Source organism: Penaeus monodon, chromosome 42 (assembly GCF_015228065.2).
Source record: "Penaeus monodon isolate SGIC_2016 chromosome 42, NSTDA_Pmon_1, whole genome shotgun sequence".
NCBI lineage: Eukaryota > Metazoa > Arthropoda > Malacostraca > Decapoda > Penaeidae > Penaeus > Penaeus monodon.
This window is the reverse complement of record NC_051427.1, coordinates 6,458,509-6,478,740: the sequence shown is the minus strand read 5'-3', so window position 1 is coordinate 6,478,740 and position 20,232 is coordinate 6,458,509. Positions and strand designations below refer to the sequence as shown.

Genomic DNA, 20,232 nt, shown 5'->3' with positions numbered 1-20,232 from the left:
TCAAATTTTGTTTTCTCTGCTCTGAATGCGCATATGATTGAAGAAACTAGTGCATTGCCTGTGTAGCTATAAACATATATACACATGTACATGTTAATGTCCATAGTCATTTTCGTGTTCATGTACATTTATATATAATGGAGTTGTAAGGGCTTATTATTAATATTACTGGTATAGGTTAAAAAAAAAAAAAAAAGTTATTTATTCATTCTAATCAGTCTATCATTATCACTACTGATATCATTATCATTATCATTATTGATATCATAATTTCATTATTATTATCAATATCATTATTATAATTATCATTACTATTAATAGTATTATCATTATCATCAGCATTATAACTGCCATCATTATTGTTATCTTTATTAACATTATTATTACTATTATAGTTATTGCTACTATTGTTATCATTACTATTATTACTATGATATATTTTCATTACTGCTATCATCATTATTATCGATTTTTATTACTATTATTAATACCCTTATTAGTTTAGTTATCATGGTTTTTATTACGTTCATCAACATTATTACTCCAAGTATTATTGTTATCGTTTAATGTTATTATTACCATTGCTATTAATATTCTCAATATCATTATCTTCATTGTTATTATGATTATTATTATTATTATAATTCTTATTCTTCTTTTTCTTCTTCTTCTTCATCTTATTATTATTATTATCATTATTATTATTTTTTTTTTTAATTATTATCATTATTATTATTATTATTATTATTATTATTATTATTATTATCATTAGCATTATTATTATTAATGATCTTATTATCATTATTGTTGATATTATTATCATTAGCATTATTTAGTATTACTATTATTTTTATAGTTATTATTATCATTGTTATCAGTCATTATTTTCATTATCATGGACATTCACCGCCCTATATTATTATTCATCTTTATTATATTTGTTCTGATTTTTTTTACACTCATGGTCCTTTCAAAAACGTTTTTCGGCGGATGGAAAGAAAAAGAATGATATACTTCATTCTAGCATGTCAAATATGAATGGATATTTTACAGATTAATGTCATGTAGGATTTAAAGTATTGTCAATTAAAAGAAAAGTTTTCATAATTTCTTCTCTACTCCTGAATATCAGAAGGGTGTATCGTTGCATTCCACACTCTCTGTTTTTCAAGGTTTTCTGTGTAAAAAAACATAATATTTTATTAATAACGCATCCAAATATTTTCACCTAATATATTTGTGAGAATAATAGAATACCTAAATTTCGGTACTGAAGCCAAAACGTGAAATCATAAAGAGAAAAATTACACAATCCCGAAAAAAAATTATGTAAAGAGCATGATATTTTACTAACAACGTGTCCAAAAGTTTTCACCTAATATATTTATGAGAATAATAAAATACCTAAATACCGGTACTTGAGCCAAAAGGGGAAGAGAAAACAAAATCACACTTCTTAAGAGAATGATAAAATACCCAGATATGAGAATGACAAAATACCCAAATACTGGCACTTCAGCCAAAACGCGAAGAGAAAAATCACACTTCATTTATGAGCATAATAAAATATTGAAATATGAGAATAATAAATTACCCAAATACCATTACTTAAGCCAAATCATGCAGTTCTTAAAGAGAAAATTTACCCACTCCCGAAAAATGTATAGGTCCGTAGTAGTAACTCTCGTGACGTTGTTTACATTCGTGAGTTACGCTTCGCCACCCAAAATGTCCTCTCGTTATTAATTAGCCGTTCTTGCCGTTCTCTAGGGTATTAGACTTCCCCGCTGAAGTCTAAAACCTTCTGCCAATCTGAGGAAAGAGAGGAGGAAGGTCTTTTATTCCTTGTAGAGAAGGGAAAAAAGGTTTCCAAAATGCCGCCCGTGGAAGGACCTCCTGTCGAGGAGAAGAAGATCGTGGTCGGCTTCATTTACCCGCCGCCGGAAGTGAGAAGTATCCTTTTCTTTACCATTCGGCGTCTGGGATTCTTTTCTCCAGCAGGTGTCGACTGAGGGTGAGTTGGTAGGGAGATTCTGACATCAACTCGGAGGTGGCATTGGTTTGAACAAATGGTCGGGGATTTCAGTACCGGTTGATGGGGGTAAATTTACATTTTTTTCGGTATTGTTGGAAATGACGCCTAACACCAGAAAAGAAGGATTGGTGTTTGTTGATGAATTCTCCACAGACGAAGTTCCAAAACCAGAATTTTTTTTGTATATTTCCTCAATGGGTTATTTGCATGTACCCAAATGTTGGAGTACCGGAAAAAAAATATGTATGACAATCAGGATTACATAAAAAAAAAAGTGTATGGAGTGGTTACCTTGACAAGAACTAAGACACTTATCCATGGCAGAGGGTGCACAAATCACAAATAAAGGAGATACATGGCAGAGAAGAGAGAAGATCAAACCATCATTTTCTAAGTCCCAAACATGTTTACCTTTGAGGATCAAAAAAAATGTGACTGTGTAATTCAATATTGTGATCTGTCAAGTAGCTCATGTAATACTAGGCTTTCGTGAAAATGATTTTTTAAAAATTACAGTCTGTTTTTCCAAATTCTTGAATTTAATGCATTTTTTAATTTTTTGTTATAATTCTTTATTGTGTTTCAATAACTAGCTATGCTATTCTGTACAATAACCTTGTATGTGTGTTTTTGCCTCCAGTAGATTTGACAGGTTTTGTGACGTCATTCCATGACAAATACGCTGATAAATGTTTCATTTTAAGTATTGTGTCAAACAATTCTGACCATAGATGGAAGTGAAGAAAAGTTTGTTGTTTCGCTATATAATGTGGTTCTACCCTAGGAGAGAGAAAGAGAGAGAGATAAACCATGTAACAATAAGTTACACATGTGGTTACTTTGATGTAAACAAAGTGATGTCCCTGCCAACTAGTGGTCAGTTTGCAAAGCAGTGGCCTGTTAAGTGTTACCACAACTCTTTCTGCAGCATGTGAGATAAACTGCTCCAGATTTTATCTGTCTGTTGCTTCTGATATCTATTAAAGGGGGTTTCCAAAACCGAGGTGTAATGTATATTAATTTTTTGTATATCTGTATTTATATTATTGGTTATATGTATGCAGACATTTAAAAATAGTTAATTAGACATAGAGAAAAAGAAATATGGTAGAAAAAATTGTGTGATATGATTATTTAGTGAGAAATTCATTATCCCAATGCTGACAGGAGTTTCATGCATTAAAAGTGACTTTAGCCTACTTTTAAAATCTGTAGCTTCTAAGTCAGTGCAAGGACACCCAAGTGTGCTAGACATCCATGACAGTCAGGCATGCTATGGCATGTTGTGGAAAGTGGGAAGAGCAGTTAGAAAATAGAACCAAAAAATAGTCTGAAAACTTTTATTATCAGTTATTTTCAGTTGCGAATTGTATAAACTAAAGTCTTTTTGCCAGCAAGTTTTTCCTCAACTCTTGACCTCAGACATCGTTGATAAGACTGCAAACTTCGTGGCACGTAATGGCCCAGAGTTTGAGGCTCGTATCCGCCAGCATGAACAGAACAACCCCAAGTTCAATTTCCTCAATCCTGGCGATCCCTATCATGCCTACTACCAGCACAAGGTCAACGAGTGTCGCACTGGCAAGACAGGTAATTTCTCTTCCTTTCCAGCTCTTCAGTGAGACATCAATTAATGTATTTGGGGAATGATGTAACACATCAATTAATGTATTTGGGGAATGATGTAACACTATTTAGTTACTGCAGACAAAAGATAAAGAGGTTTATTTTCCATTAATTTTGTACTGTTTTATTGGGAGTAAGAATTTTATTGTGATAAAATATTACACAGCTTTTGAGATAGGAAAGATGTAAGTATAGGTGAATTTAGGAATTATTCTTTAAGAATTTTGATAATTTATTGGTACTTCAGGTACTTGATTATGATAATATATGAATACAAGTCAGGTCTTGATTCCCTGATCAGACTACATGGAAATATTCATAAACTGACTTGTCTTGTCTACAGGGGAAAAAGAACCTTCCGCTGTCCCTGGGCTACGACCCCCTCAGCAGTCGGTGTCCCAAGCCCAGCAGCAGAAGCAGCAGGAGTTGTTGCGATCGGCTGTGTTGGAAGCCACAGCACCCAAGGAACCGCCACCAGACTACGAGTTCATCGCAGACCCACCATCAATTTCAGCGTTTGATTTGGATGTGGTAAGTGTCCCAATTAATAGTGTGCGAACAATCAAGGGACATTCTCTATATTATTTTTCTGCCAGTTCTGCTCCTCATGCTCTTTCCTTTCCAACCTTCATTTTGCACTTTTTAAAATTCTCTAAGTTATTGCAAAACCGAAATGCAAGGGATTCTTGAATGGGAAGCCCCTACTATTCCTTACTGTATTTGAAGCAACATGTACCGATTTCTTAACCTAGTACATTGTTATCAGTAAATTCAAGGTTCATATGAGTTAGTAAATTTGAGGTGAATGTAGATTTGTTTTGTTATTTTTAAACCATTTAAGTTGGGTACATGCAGTTCCCCTGTTGTTTAGTTTTATTGCTTTTATTTACACATAGATGGCTTCACAAGCACTTTGTTACCAAATAATCAATTGCCTGATGCACCTGCTTACCCCATGCCCTGAATTTTTGGAATCAAGATATTTTCTATTACTTTCATTTTCATTACTGAAGTTTATCATTGTCATCACGAAAATCATCAACATGAAAATCATTATAACAATACTGACAGTAATAATAGTAATAATAAGAAACTCCTTGCATAATTCAAATGATGTGGTAAGTGATGAAATCAGGAAGACCTATTGCTTTACTCCTAGGTGATCAAACCATTTTGAGTCATCTGTGTGTAAACAAAAATTAATGCAACAAAATCACAGTGGGCAATCATGTATACAAGCACTCCTCTTGGGCAGTGGGTGAAACCAACTTCTCAATCTAATTTAGCTATATGAATCAGGTAAAGCTTATTGCTTATCAATCAACAGGATACCTTATTCTAAAATGATTAAGAGTAGATCATCGCTATGTATGTATGTATGTATGTATGTATGTATGTATGTATGTATGTGTTGTAGACACACACACACACACACACACACACACACACACACACACACACACACACACACACACACACACACACACACACACACACACACACACACACACACACACACATATATATCAGTTATCCATTACACCCTCTTCTGGGAGAGTACACCAAAAAACACTGATTATTCATAATATAGATTTTATTTAAAAAAACTTTTGTTACTTGAAGATGCTTTTCCAAGAGTTGATAAGCCTCTTTTAAATTCAGAATTTTTGCCTTGCAGGTGCGGCTGACTGCTCAGTTCGTGGCTCGAAATGGTCGTCAGTTTTTGACAACGCTGATGAACCGTGAACAGAGGAACAACCAGTTTGATTTCCTCCGTCCACAACACTCTCTCTTTCAGTACTTCACCAGGCTGCTAGAGCAGTACACAAAGGTTCTCATCCCACCCAAAGACCTGATGAAACGTCTGACAGAAGAGGCCCAGAGCTATAAAGCTGTTATGAAACAGGTAAGATAGCAAGCTTGCCACCCAGGTATGCTTTGTTGTTATACATATTAATCCCTTAGATCTGATTACTTCATGGCAATCACTTGACCAATATGCTTATGTGAATGCTCTACTGGTGTGTGGCTTGCAGGCTGGACGCACATGAACACTCGTGTGGTGACAGGACTCTATGCCTCCTATTTGCAATGTTTTCTCTTTTTATGCAAAAACATCTTTAGCTTTTTTGCCATTTTCCAGTGTCCATATTTGTCATTTGATTTGTATTATCCAGATGGTAATACTGTTTTCTCTGCATAGTCTCCATATCATCTCTCTAGGTAATATACAACTCAGTGCAATAAAAATTTAAATATTTAACATTTTGTTATTTGTCATTTTTTATATTTTTTCATAACATTCGTAACAGGAATATGAAGCTGAGCAAGGAAATGGGATCCTCATGGAGCTGGTGATCTTCTAGTCATGGCTCATGGACATTACATTACATAGTTTATTCACCCTCCCAAGATGTTTGTGTACTCATGGCGAGTCTCTCCTGTCACTCCTGCCTTCAGCCGAAACACTCATGCCAGCAAGCTCATGTCACCGGGCCCGCAGCCAGATTTTCCCATGATGGCATGATCACGTCACCTGCCCCTTAAGCCAAATTCTTCATGACATGATGGTCACATCATTCACATGGCAGGGGTTAAAGCAGTAAAGTGTGTGTAATGTCTTGCAAATTAATTTAAATTTCAGTGTTTCTATTAGTAATTGCAACATTTATAACCCCCACTTCATTGACCCCTACGATCCAGATGACATGACCATCATGTCATTAAAAAATTTAGCTAAATATGGCTGTAGGCCAGGGTGATGCATGGAGGGTGATTAGACTCATTTGGCATTTATGAAGGGGCTTTTGCATTATTTTGATCAATAAAGGAGGGTGGAATGAACTGTCTGTGAGCCAATGACTGAAAGAGTGCCCGCTCCAGGGAGGATGCTATTTTTATGCTCAGGATCCTATCCCCGGCTGATGTGACCAGCAGCGCAGGCTGTATTACAGAAAATTGAGTCTGTACAAGGAAAACAGTCTATTAGCATTTGGATAAAGCAAATCAGGTGACAAATATAGATATTGGAAAATGGCAAGAAAGCTAAAAACACTTATGTAGAAAAAGAGAAAATAACATTGCAGAGGGGAAGCATAGAGTCTAGTCATGGGACACGAGTGTTCTCCCTTACAAGCTGCGTTCCCATCAGTGGTTCCAATCAAGTGAACATAATTTCCGTATTTTGGGTCATGTAATCTGGATCCAGTGAATTCATATGTTTTTGAATTGTTTTGAGGTTAAATGGATTAGATTGTGTTTTTATAATTTTCATTTTCTGTTATGTACATGAAAGTGAAAATATAGTATTAATGAAAAAGAACAAGTTAAAAAGAAGCCAGTCAATTCTGCAAAAAAAATTAACATGGTTTCATTATATTACACCTTTTAAATTAAATAAAGAAAACTCAGATGATTACATGATTACAGGTTAACCAACGAGTGGATTGGGAACGTCACCAGGCAGCTGTAAGAAAACGTGAGGAGGAAGATGCAGAACGGGAGAGACTAGAGTATGCTGCTATTGACTGGCATGACTTCTCTGTTGTGGAGACCATTGACTACCAGCCATGGGAAGTTGGCAGCTTCCCCCCACCCACAACAGCTGCAGAGGTGGGGCGGCGAGTTCTCTTACAGGAGCGTCTGGAGGAGGGTGTTAATCCAGACACAGACATGGTTCTGGGCAGTGACGATGAGGAGGAACCCGAGGAAGAGCAAGGAGCCCCTGGTGATCATGATGATACTCAGGTGCAAGACATGGACGAAGAGAGCAGTGAAGAGGAGGAATCAGATGATGAAACGCCTCCACCACAGCAGCAGACTCATCAAGAGGTCAAGATGCCTCAGCCTCCTCTACCTAGAGAACCACCCCAGCCAGCTCCTGCACCACCTGTTCCTGGGCAGGTGGTGGTTAGGGACTACAATCCAAGGCAGCAACAACGTAATGCTGCAACCACTTCTTCTTCAGACCAGTACCTGGTGTCACCGATCACTGGTGAGAGGATTGCACCTGATAAGGTGGGTCAACATTTGCGCATTAACATGTTGGACCCACGTTGGCTGGAGGACCGTGACCGTCAGTTGGCCGAGCGTTCCAATCAGGATACAGTGTTTGCTACTGGAGATTCTATTCGCTCATCTCTGAAATTGCTGGCCGAGCGTCGTACTGATATTTTCGGTGCTGGTGATGAAGAAACAGGCATTGGTAAGAAGATAGGAGAGGAAGAAAAGAGGGAAGAGAAAGTGACATGGGATGGTCATACTGGATCTATGGAAGCTGCAACAAGAGCTGCCAGAGCAAATATTTCTATCAATGAGCAAATCCACCAGATTCACAAGGTCAAAGGTCTACTTCCTGACCAAGAGAAAGAGAAGATTGGTCCTCAGCCAAAAGTACCATCATCGGTTGGTACAACCCAATCATCACGTCCTGCTCCTCCACCACCCAAACCTCAGCCTGCTCCACCAAAGCCTCAGCCTCCACCTCCTCCTCCCAAGTCCATTCCTCAACCAGCTCCAGCACCACCACCACCAAAGCCAGTTGTCACTCCATCACAGTCAATGATGACTGTGAATCTAGGAGGGCCATTGCCTCCAATGGCTCCCATGATGCCACCTGGTGGTGGTGTCATGGTGGTGCCACGACCACCTGTCATGATGGCTCCTCGACCTGGAGGTTTCATGCCAGGACCTGGCACTCCTGTGACTGGATTCATGGGCCAACAAACCCAACCAGCACCTCCAACTGGACCTCAGCCAGGTGTTGGAGCTCCTCCCATGGGTGGTATGGGTGGAGGACCTGAGAAGGATGACGATGAGGGTCCTTCTGCCAAGCGAGCACGCACAGAAGAAAGCCTTGTGCCAGAGGGTGAATGGGCACGTCGCTTCCCTGGCCCAGTTAAGTTCCAGGTGGCAGTACCTGTGGTTGCAGATAAGCCAGAGTGGCGGCTTGATGGTCAGACTCTTACCCTGAGCCTTCCTCTCACTGACCCAGTATCTGTAGTGAAAGCTAAGCTGCATGATATGATTGGATTGCCTCCTGGTAAGCAGAAGCTTGCAAGGGATGGTTTGTTCTTTAAGGATTCTCAGAGTTTGGCCTTCTACAATGTGGGTCATGGAACTGTAATCCAGCTGCAGTTGAAAGAACGAGGTGGACGTAAGAAGTAATATAACAAACTTAATGGAGTCATGCGATTTTTATGCACGGGTGTGTCTGTCAGATTGTTTCTTTCTTAATGTTCAGTATTGGATGACTGTGTAGATGTACGAGTGTTTAGTTGTGAGCAGTTGAACGACTAGGTAAGTCAGTATGAATGTGTTATTGTGCATTGGTATTTGCGTGTATTGGGTAATTATGAATGATGATTGATCACACTTTTGGATAGAAAAGATCACAGTGCTCACACTTTTTCAGTAGTGTAGGTTTACTGTAAGTTACTTCAGTTGTATATCCTGTTTATATGACACTGTTTCATCTCCCTTTTTTTTTTTACATGTAATCATGGGAGCTTTGCTTGATAATACCACTACACATGATTATATGTGAGACCACACTCTGTTAGTTGTTATAATATACCCACACTAGGTTGAGATGTGAAAAATTAATGTCTGATTTTAGAAAATGGTTTGTTTTGAATGTGAAATTTCCTGTCATTGGGGCAAAAAAAAGTGTTTTGTGTGTCTTTGACAGAAAGTGATGGCATATTTGTCATTAGGAAAGTTGCATAAAAATAAGCCTGTTTAGTAAATTATTTTGGGACAGAAATTACATTAAAACTAATACATAATGCTGCATTTTTATTAAGCAAGAGTTGCAGTAAATGTAAGATATATAAATTACATATTTGACATTTAACTGTTAAATGATACATATTGAGTACTGGAGTGAAAAATGCTAAATTGTTCACATAATAAATAAATAAAAGTATCTTACCAAATATGAGGTATTGAAATAACCATAACAAGACCGCAGTAAAAGTGCCTGCATGGTGATATTACAATATCTTACAGGTGTTTGCTTGTACCCTCTAGGATGGTAAGGTACATACATTTTGCATAGAGTATCAGTGGAGGGAACAGGTTTAATAATGAATAAAAACCGTCATGGATTTTTTGTGGTATGTTCAACTGACTTTCCAAAAATTTTGTTACAAAATAATAAAAGAAAATTTCACGCAAAATTAAAAAATGTTTTTAGGATTAGATCTTAAAAAAAAAAAATAGTACAACAATTATGGATGGAAAAACTAAATTCCATGGCAGTTCACTCAATAGTAAGACCCAGTAGAATGAACTTTCAAAAATTGCTATCATACATGTTTTTGTGTGCATTTATATACTTATGCATATACTTGTGCATTTAGGAATAAGCATATAGTTAAGAGCACTTGAGTTTGTGAGAACGTGGCTGATAACTGAATCAAGTAACAAGAAAGAAAATGAAAATACAAAGACTGCATAGTGCTTGATTGTCAATTTGTTTTAAAGAAACTGTCATATCACGGTATGTTTATCAGTAAAAGATGACAATTTTTCATAGCAATTGCTTTTAACATTTCATTAAAGTAAAAATGTGCACACAAAAATTAAAATTGTACAGAAAACCACTTCTTTGGAAGATACAAAAATATAATATATACAGCAATTTCTTTTATAATCTCCTTGGTCATACTGGATTGACTTTTTTTTTTCTAAATCGCAGAAAATGATACATATTACAATTTATGAAAATTAAAAGGCATTTAACATTATCATAGACTTTGAATAAAGAATACAAGATATTACCTATGACTAAAAAAAAGACGTAACTTTAAAAAGATAAACACCGAGTTTCCTCATTTTTGTAAATATATTCATTAAAATTTTCATAGCTTATTCAATTTCTGGTCATCTTGCTTTATGACTAGTATAAATTTTATCATTACTACTATTATTATTTCAAGATATGTGCTTACGGAATTGTTTTAATTTTCCTTGGGCTTTTAATAAAAATGTGTTGATAGTAATGGTATAAATATGGGCAGACTTTTTTGTGTTTGGATCTGAACTAGTATCAACATCATTAAGGTGAAACTATGACCATTTTGAAATTTTTCTATTTTTGTTATACATAAGTCAGGGTAAAGTCAAGCTCTCCTTGACATAGGCACATTGTTGATATGTTATTCCCAAAAGTTGCAAACATCATTGATACTCTGCTCAGCAATCAGTGAATCAGATGAACCCTTAATTTCATCCACAAATTTTGTATCTTTAACTTCCCCAATTTCTTCATTACACTAAAGAGCTTTATACTTTTTAGTTACAAATAAAATATCATAAACAAATGTACACTTGGAAAGTAAAATATTGGCCACAGGATAGAAAAGGAGTATTGATTTCAGTATCAGCTGAAAAATAGGCATCTGTTTTAACCCTTTGCCAACGGGTGGCATGTACATACATGCCATTGCATGCCTGGACTATCTGCTGGTGTCATGTACATACATGCCATGGTGTATGTATGGCCATGCCATGTTTTTTTTTTTTTTTACAATTATGGCAAAATATTATTTTTTTGCTACTGAAAATGTGATTGAGTAGTTTTTAACACTTTTTCTCATTTTTCCTATACTATGCATTTCATAAAGGCTTCTCGGGCTTCCGAGGTTAGTGTCTAAAAAATTACATTGGTGATCGACTACATTGGCCAGAGATATTATATAGTATTCACGAAGTGATGATGTAAAACCACGTGAAAATACCAATATGTATTTTTTCATTAAAAAAAAAAAAAAAAAAAATTATATTCATAAAAACACTGAACATAAAATTATATCTATATGGAAGTGATAATATAAACCTGTTGAAACTAAAGTTTATCTTATAAAAAAAAAAAAAAAAAAAAATGCAAAAGAAAATACAACAAAACCTACGGTTTCAACTCCATGATACCACACACTGCTTATTTTATTCAGACTTTAGAGCGAATAATGATCAACTATGGAGTCTATGTAACAAAAATATCCTACATTCTTGATTCATCAGGAAATATGGCAAATAGAGACCTTAGAAAATAATAATACTGAAAATACAATATAGGTTCTTAGTATTACGAAGAAAAGGCAAGGGATGCTGGTATTGGGCATGAGCGGTCGCGCATGCTAGGGTGACGATATGAGCCCCTGGCAGCGGGACCCGGGCCACTATGAATACTACCTGTTGGGAAGGGGTTAATATAAGAATTGCCCTATGCCTTGATATTAGCATATAAATGGAACCAGCCACAATAAAAATAAAAAATGAACGAAACGATCTGTACTCATCAAGAGCTGTTCATCAGATGATCAAAATATATAAACTTAACCGACCTGTCTGATGAGGAAGTGCTGGTGAGTTTGATATGTGCTCATTCTCAATTTTTAGTGCAGTTGTGTTTCCTTTTGTCTTTGAGTGCACATACCTTCGTTTGTATTTGTGTTCATAGTGGTATATCTCCAGTTTCTAGACTAATAAGCAGAATGTGCAAAGAATTTATATACATGAATTGCAGTTAGATGTAATAGAATGAAAATTTTAAAGTAAAAAATCAAATGGTGTGCTGCAATGAAAAAAAATCATACAGGAACTTCATTACCAGCTCTCTATGGTGGCTTTGTGCATAACTATGCATTTTGAAAACCAAATAGATTCACATTTTATTAATATGCTGTTAAGACTTTCATGGAATTTCTAAGCAGCTCTCTAACATCATTTATACGTGTGCATTATAATCTGTGGCCAGAAGAACAATTGCAGCAAAATGTTATTTTCCTAAGCTATTTGGTCAACTACTGGGAAAGAAATATGGTGCACTTTGTGGTTCCTAACTTTCTCAGAAAATATGTAATATTATAACTGCACTGATTGTGACAAAAGCTGATTATTATTACATTTTAAAAAATTATTCATCCACAAAGATAAACCTATTTTAATTACATAATAAATATTTAAAATGCATAAGCAATAATGCATGCAGAAACAAAAGCTTTCACCAGGCGGCTCAGTTAATATAAGAGGGAAAAAGAAATCACCTAAACCTATTTCTATAAAAAAACATGCAAGTATATAAAAAACCGGAAAATCCTCACAAGATCTGCGGAGAGGATGGGACGGATGAGTGCTGTGAGTCACTGTCATAATATACAGTATTTACACTCACGTACAATAAAAGTATCTATAAGAATGTACCTGATTTGACCCATTAGCCTGGGTAGATCCTGGTGAGGGGGGTGTCTTGTCATGAAAAAGTTTAGCCAAAGGGCAGGTGACATGTCTTGTCACAGAAAAATTTGGATAAGGGACAGATCATGAATGTGCAAAGCATTTGGAGGGAGATCGACTCTGCAGCCTTTCAGGAAGGGATTCCTGAAAGCCTGATTCATGAGGGTATGCTCCATGAGGGTGGAGTGCACCATCTGTGAGCTGTGCCAGGGAGAGGGCCATTTCCAGGGATGGTATAATGTTCATTCACAGGAACCAATTCTTGCCTGCCATTAATGCCAGTGCAGGTTATATCACTGAATATCAGACATTACAAGAATATTTTTATATAATGTAAATAACACACAAGATTACATGTTACATATTGTAAACTACCTGGACGGATAATATGGATATTGTACAACAAAAATTTTCTGTTACCACCGTCTTCATACAGTATAACAAGTGACAAATACAGACCTCAGAAAATGGCAAAACAACAAGAACATATCTACAGAAAAATAGTTAATAATAATGCAAAAAGCAGGTAAGCAGTCTTAATACCAGGCATGAATGTGAGTATGGGCCAGGCCCACAAACAACAAACCTTGGAGAGTGGCCACAAAAGTAAGCCTAATGCTCAGATTCTCATCCATGAATGGGAACGAAGCAGTGAGATCCGAGTTAAACAGCAATAATTTCTTTTCAGTAAATTTAATGAACTAAGCCACTTCTGTGCCCTTAACCCATTACTGCTGTCATAACAATTCGTTTGATCTGCCGGGTATGGCTATATGCATGGTGATGAGCTAGAGCACGTCAAGCGGGAAGTTCCATTACATTTAATGGACTTCCACTCCCAACAGCAGGATGGTTGCCAGAAATCACCGGAGTCTATGACACCGAGAGATTTTCAATACCATCACTGATGAATTAGGAAAGAAAGAAAAAAAAATCTGATGGAAGCTTTGATGTGTAAACAACATTAATACTATAAAAGATCACAGTCTTAGCACCCCAATACATGCAAAGAGTACATGTATTTTCTTTTTAATGTTTCACTCCGCTGATGATTTCCAATAATAATACTTCTCATGCATCAGGAGGAAACAAGAAAAAAAAGTATCATAGCACAAAAACTGCTAAACTCCTAGTAAGTGAATGAGATTATGGAAAATCGCAATAAATAATGTCATGCAGAAGTATCTTACAGGTATCAAGTCTGAGTATTATCAGCATCACTACACATGAGCACTGATGCTTCTACTTTACCTCAAATGACTATAATGTTTGCCTTTGTGCTTAAATAATGATTTTTAGAAGTTATTGGCAAACTGTTCTACTTTAAATATGAAGTTTACAAATCGTAAATCTTGTCCCACTCCCTTCCATGGTTACACCACTGCTAATAATTCAAGTTAATTCATGCACACTTACTTGGCTTTTACGATGGTATCTGCCTCAGGAGAAAAAGTGCTTATGCGGCTTATTTTTAGTGTGAGGTGTGCAATCATTTCCCTTTTATATAATTTCACATACAACAAGTATCTTAAAAAGCAAGCTTAATACATTCTCAATTCCTTATTACTACTATTTTTTTCCTTCTTGCATCTGCATATATTCGTGTTTTCATATATTTGTTCCAAGCGAAGGCCTAACTACATTTGGCCTTGATAATATCATTTTGACAATTGCCATAGCTTATAGAATGAGCAAAGTGAGGCAATACCAACCCTATGGAAAATAATTTGATGAATAGCACTGGTATTTACCCAAACGATTGAAGATTTGTGAGATAAATGTCAATAGGACTTGCCTCTGTGATTAACTACTGAATCAAATACAATGATTTCAAGAGTAAAAAGTATCTGTATGTGAAAACTTTCCTTCTTACACATGTAAAAAACAAAAAAGACAAGGTAGCATATCACCAACAGAAGATGTGAGTATATGCCAGAGGTGACCTTGTGGGTAAAAATAAAACTAAGGTAGACAAACAAATACAGAAACAACAACAAAAACAAGAAAACTATCATTAGGTATCAAACCCAAAATGCAACAAACAGCACCATTATGCAACAACCCTCTTTAGACATCATTTTCATTTGTTCCCCATTCATAAGGGATGTACTGCACTTTCCACTTCTTCGACTCGATCACCTTCTGGAGAGCTTCCTTCTTTTCCGGGAAAGCCACATTGCGGTGGACCCAGTTTAAGATGTCTTCAGTGGTGTCCCCAAAGTCGGAGGAGTACCAGCGCAAGAGTGACGACAGGTGGACAACACCTCGGTCCTCCTCTACTTTCAGGGCTTCATCAGACTCCAAGTAGGCTTCTGTAGCGATGCGTAGTTCATCGTTGATGTTCTGCAGATTTGAATCATTGCAAGAGTTTGTTATTGCATGTTTTCCACTTTAAATTTAAAAACAGGAAAAAAAATATTAGAAAAACTAAAAAACAGGCCTATAAAATTACTTGATATTACAATTGCACTTCTGGATAAGTTATAAAAAAAGTATTACTTTGAGGAATTGATACTTTTTGTTATTTTTATTGAAACATATTACAAAAGAGGATCATCCAAGCCAGTATGCCTGTCTGCAAAGATTCTGAACTATGGATGAAGATCAGACTTTGTTTGTGAACTTTATTCAAGAAGAATAACTTTCTACACTACAGCTAGCTAGCTCTTTCATCAAATATGCAATGAAGAAGTGTTCCTGCTATCTAGATAATGCAACACTTTGCAAGAGACTGTTTATGAAAAGAGAAGGTAATATATTGCAAATGACAGAGAAACAATCACAAAAAAATGCACATAAAAGCATTCTGTTAAAGGCTTTCATGTTTACACAACAGTAGACTCCTGAATGACTTAGTTTATTGTATACTTCTCACATGCAAGACTTACTCATAACTGAAAGCTATATCTGTACAAACCTTTCCACTAAATATTTTTATGGGAGGGCAACTCTTTGCTCCACAATTAAGGGCAAAGTGAATTCTAGGATCCACCTGGAAGCATAAAAGAAATTTGAGGCATAATTTCAAGTATCAATCATAGCACACCATATGTATTATTAAATCTGAAATTTAATATGTATGTAATACTAATATTATTTAAAAAATTGATAAATCTCAACATTTATGCTCAATATTACTACCATGAAAATTCCCACATTCAGCATGTTTCACATTTTGAGGTCAATATAATAAAACATTCTTATGTTTCAATTCCCAAAAACCTAGACCAATCAATATTTTGTGATTATCAGTACCAGTAGTCATGCTGTAAAGACTAAGCAACAATTTACCTGAATGAGACTGATATTTCGACGAGGGTCATTCTTGCCAAAAGGTGCGAAAAGCTGGACCAGACCACGTTTATTTGCTCTCAGGACTCCGTTTTCAATTTCGTTGAGACTATAACTGTGTCCGCCAATGATGTAGGATGTTTTATCGAAGAACTAAAATAATCACATACAATAGATTATAATACATATAATTAGCATAGCTTTCTTTTTATATACATAAAAGGTCTAGAAAACTATCCTGAGAATAATACACATAAGTGTTCAGAATCTATAGTATCCAAATAAATTATAAATATCTATCTATCTATATATACATATATACATCTATATTTATATATCTATTTCTATATATCTATCTATCTATCTATCTATCTATCTATCTATATATACACATCTATATATATATATATATATATATATATATATATATATATATATATATATATATATATATATATATACACATATATATACATACACACACACATATAATATATTTATATATATAAATATAATATATATCACTCACACACACACACACACACACACACACACACACACACACACACACACACACACACACACACACACACACACACACACACACACACACACACACACACAAACAAACAACAACAACAAACAAACAAACACACACACACACACACACACACACACACACACACACACACACACACACACACAAATGAATTTAAGTCACATCTTGGGCAGCACGCAAGGAATACTGCAAATTTGGCTGATGTAAACAAGGACATAGTCATATTGGACCATGAAGAAGAAGTTGCAGAAGATGGAATCAAGCGATACAGAGAAGACAAGATATTGATTGTCAATATTCTCAAGGTCATAATCCTGAATTCTCGGAGCAGAATACCATAGCTCACAGGAGATTGGCATTATTCAAAAAGGGAAAGAAACGCCCTTTTAAAGGTGACCTTCATAAATAAGCAAATGGTAAATGATGTAATAAAGAAAGTCCTGGTCACACATGAAGAATATAAGAAAATCTGGATAAGAGAAACTATGACCAAAGATGATAGAGAAATGCTGCAGAAAAGGACTGAAGAAGAAAAAAAAACCTTGTTCATTTGGAGGGTGAGAGGCCTCCAAGCAAAAAAAAGTTTACTATCGGAACCAAAATGACAAGTTTCATAAAATGCTAGGGCTGATTGCCAACATAAAGAGGGCATTCGTGTATGTGGACGAAGACATGGTTAGAAAGCCATTACACCCATCATAAGACCTAGTCTTGAGTATGGTGCAGTGGTATGGAGTCCACACTTAAAAAAGGATATAGATAAACTACAAAGAGTTCAAAGAACAGCCACAAGAAGGGCACCTACTCTAAGAGATATGAGCTAAGAAAGACTACAGAAAATAGGTTTTACTACTTTGGAAGAAAGAAGAAAATGAGGTGACATGATAATGATGTTCAACTATATTACAGGAGGGGTGAAGTTAGACAAAGATGACTTTATAATTTTGAACACAAGAAGGATGAGAGGGCACAGCAAAAAACAAAGTAAAAAGAGGAGAAAGATGTCAAGAACTACTGAAACATGGAACAAACCTTCAGATAATGTAATAATGCAAACAGGACCATCTGAGCTTAGCTCTTCTACTGTATTGAAACACTGGGTAAGAATAACTAGGTAGGAACGAACAAACAAACGAAAACACACACACACACAATATCCCATTCCATTTACAAACTTTCTCCCTCTCTTTCTGAACTGAACACCTGTCACAGCAACACCAGAGAAGATACAGTTGTTAAAAAAGTGTTTTCGTGGAGAACCAACAAGAAAAATATAGTTAGATATGGCCTTTACCTTCAGTCGGGAAAGCCAGTTTGTCGGAGGCCCATTTTCAACGGTGGAGTGGATGACCAAAGCATTGTAGATGTTGATGAAGAAGGCTTTCCTGCCATCCTGGTCCAGCTTCTCCACAGGGACGCGTTGCAGTTCTCGAGACTATGTCCTTGTAGTATGGCTTCTGCTTAGTAACGACGAAGGTGTGTGTGTATGTGTGTGTGTGTATGTGTGTGTGTGTGTATGTGTGTGTGTGTGTGTGTTGTTGTGTATGTGTGTGTGTTGTGGTGTGTGTATGTGTGTGTGTGTGTGTGTGTGTGTGCATGTGTGTGTGGGTGTGGTATGGTGTGGTGTGGTGTGGTGCAGTGTGGTGCAGTGTGGTGTGGTGTGGTATGGTATGGTGTGGTGTGATGTTTGTATTTGTGTATGCACATACTTTTTCCTATTATCACTATATTTACCTTGCCACTTGTTGATATGTGGTCATTGTAGAGACGAATAATCAACTTCCTAAGTGTTTCTGAGAAATCACTGGCATTCTCAATCAAGCAGTTTTGTGTCGGTCCTGCGTTAAGTGCAGTGGACTCTCGGCCATCTGTCAACCTAAGGTGCAGAGACATTCAAGGTAAATGGCAGCAGAAAGGAAGCGTTAAATAATAGTCATCACTACCTTTGTTAATCATGTTAGTTCATAGCAGAGTCATAGTAAAGACAGCATTACGTGCTTTATTATTGTAAATGCATGCTTTTGTATCTATTAAAGTTAGTCTCTTTCCTTCTTTTATTTTCCCATGCTACTCTCCATTCTCAGTAGGGAATAACTTTGCAGAGAAAAAAAAGAATGAGAAAGAATTATTTCAAGGGCAAGACAAGTAAAGTTTTTATTCACATATCTAAACCAGAATGATAATGATCTGATTAAAAGATGAAGAAGAAGAAAAAAAAAAGCTAATGATATCTTAGTTATTGAACATTTATTAACCCAAAGCCACTGGGAAAATGTGTTCACTGGTAGTATTGTTTTGCGAAATGTCTCTCCACACAGAAGGCTCTGCAAGTGCTTAGCCACAAAGGAGTCAATTGGTAGACCTTGTGACCTCACCTGATTTCACCTTTCCTAGAATTTGTGGGTAAAACACTTCTATCAATATCGATCCTGTTATTTTGAAGACATTACAATTATTATAGTGTTATTGACATTACTAACAGCAATATTGGATACCAGAAAATAATTTTGAAAATCAAGGAAAAGGTGAGACACGTAGTACTTGTAACTGGCTGATTGGTGACTATGTACTTGTGGAGCCATCTAAGTGTAAAAACAATTAATAAATTAAACTCACAGTGGACATGGCATGTATGTACCTACCACTCCCAGCGACTCTGAGTTAAACATTCAAAAGGCATATTCACAAACTTATGTCTTTGCAATAATTCATTCTTATCCATATGCTCTTCCAACAGTCTACATCCCTTAGAACAACTGCAGCTAGTAATAATCTCAAGAAGACTGTGTAATTCATATGTAAATGGCTACAATTCTTGCAACTTGCATTTAAATTTGCACACACACCTTGCAATCCCCTTTCAACATCAACTGCCTCTCTGACACTTACCTGTATATGGCTTTGGCATCATTTGAGAAAGATGTGGTGTTGTCTTGTACCCCTTTGATGTATTTCTTCTCAAGCAATTCTGATCCTGTTTTTACAGCTTCCTCTTCGCCTGCAAAGGAAAATATAACATTGGCTGATGGCCACAATAATAAATATGGCTAACATGCATTACTTTTGTGTGTGTGTGTGTGTGTGTGTGTGTGTGTGTGTGTGTGTGTGTGTGTGTGTGTGTGTGTGTGTGTGTGTGTGTGTGTGTGTGTGTGTGTGTGTGTGTGTGTGTGCGCGTGCGTGTGCGTGTGTGTGCATGTGTGCGTGTGTGTGTGTGTCTAACAGCCATGACTTCCTAGGTCATCCCACACCCAGGGTTTTCTTGAACAGAGAGAACCTGGTGGGCAGGATCATCCTGTGGGAAATGAGTCAGGTGGCCATATAGCCTGAGTTGGCAATTGCAGATTGTAGAAGTAACAGGTCCTGTACCAGCCTCATGGTGCAACTGTTGGTTTGACATCTTGCCAACTGTACCCTATGATCCAGCGCAAGGACCTGTTACAAAAGGCATCAAGATGAGATTCCAAAGCACAAGATAGTGTCC

At 36.4% G+C, this 20,232-nt stretch overlaps 2 protein-coding genes across 2 annotated transcripts in view; one reads left to right on the top strand and one right to left on the bottom strand.

The window, feature by feature from the left end:
* Nucleotides 1-1,678: 1,678 nt before the first annotated feature.
* LOC119599268 (splicing factor 3A subunit 1-like) lies at nucleotides 1,679-9,966 on the top strand. The gene is made up of 5 exons (XM_037948999.1): nucleotides 1,679-1,953; nucleotides 3,458-3,625; nucleotides 4,005-4,192; nucleotides 5,340-5,567; nucleotides 7,091-9,966. Exons 1-5 carry the CDS (start codon nucleotides 1,875-1,877, stop codon nucleotides 8,825-8,827), a joined length of 2,400 nt encoding a protein of 799 aa, XP_037804927.1. The 5' UTR covers nucleotides 1,679-1,874; the 3' UTR covers nucleotides 8,828-9,966.
* A 1,783-nt stretch (nucleotides 9,967-11,749) lies between these two features.
* The window catches only part of LOC119599097, a 9,712-nt gene continuing 1,229 nt past the window's right edge, over nucleotides 11,750-20,232 (bottom strand). The window contains 6 exon segments of the mRNA XM_037948855.1: nucleotides 11,750-15,244; nucleotides 15,819-15,893; nucleotides 16,193-16,345; nucleotides 18,046-18,211; nucleotides 18,457-18,627; nucleotides 19,641-19,749. Coding sequence (XP_037804783.1) covers nucleotides 14,969-15,244; nucleotides 15,819-15,893; nucleotides 16,193-16,345; nucleotides 18,046-18,211; nucleotides 18,457-18,627; nucleotides 19,641-19,749 — 950 coding nt within the window. The 3' untranslated portion in view covers nucleotides 11,750-14,968.

Excerpts from the sequence above, each read along its gene's own strand:
- LOC119599268 (XM_037948999.1), top strand. The coding sequence starts at position 1,875 with ATGCCGCCCGTGGAAGGACCTCCTGTCGAGGAGAAGAAGATCGTGGTC. Across the intron at positions 1,954-3,457 it reads CCCGCCGCCGGAAGTGAGAA|ACATCGTTGATAAGACTGCA; the intron begins GTATCCTTTTCT and ends TCTTGACCTCAG. Across the intron at positions 4,193-5,339 it reads CAGCGTTTGATTTGGATGTG|GTGCGGCTGACTGCTCAGTT; the intron begins GTAAGTGTCCCA and ends TTTGCCTTGCAG.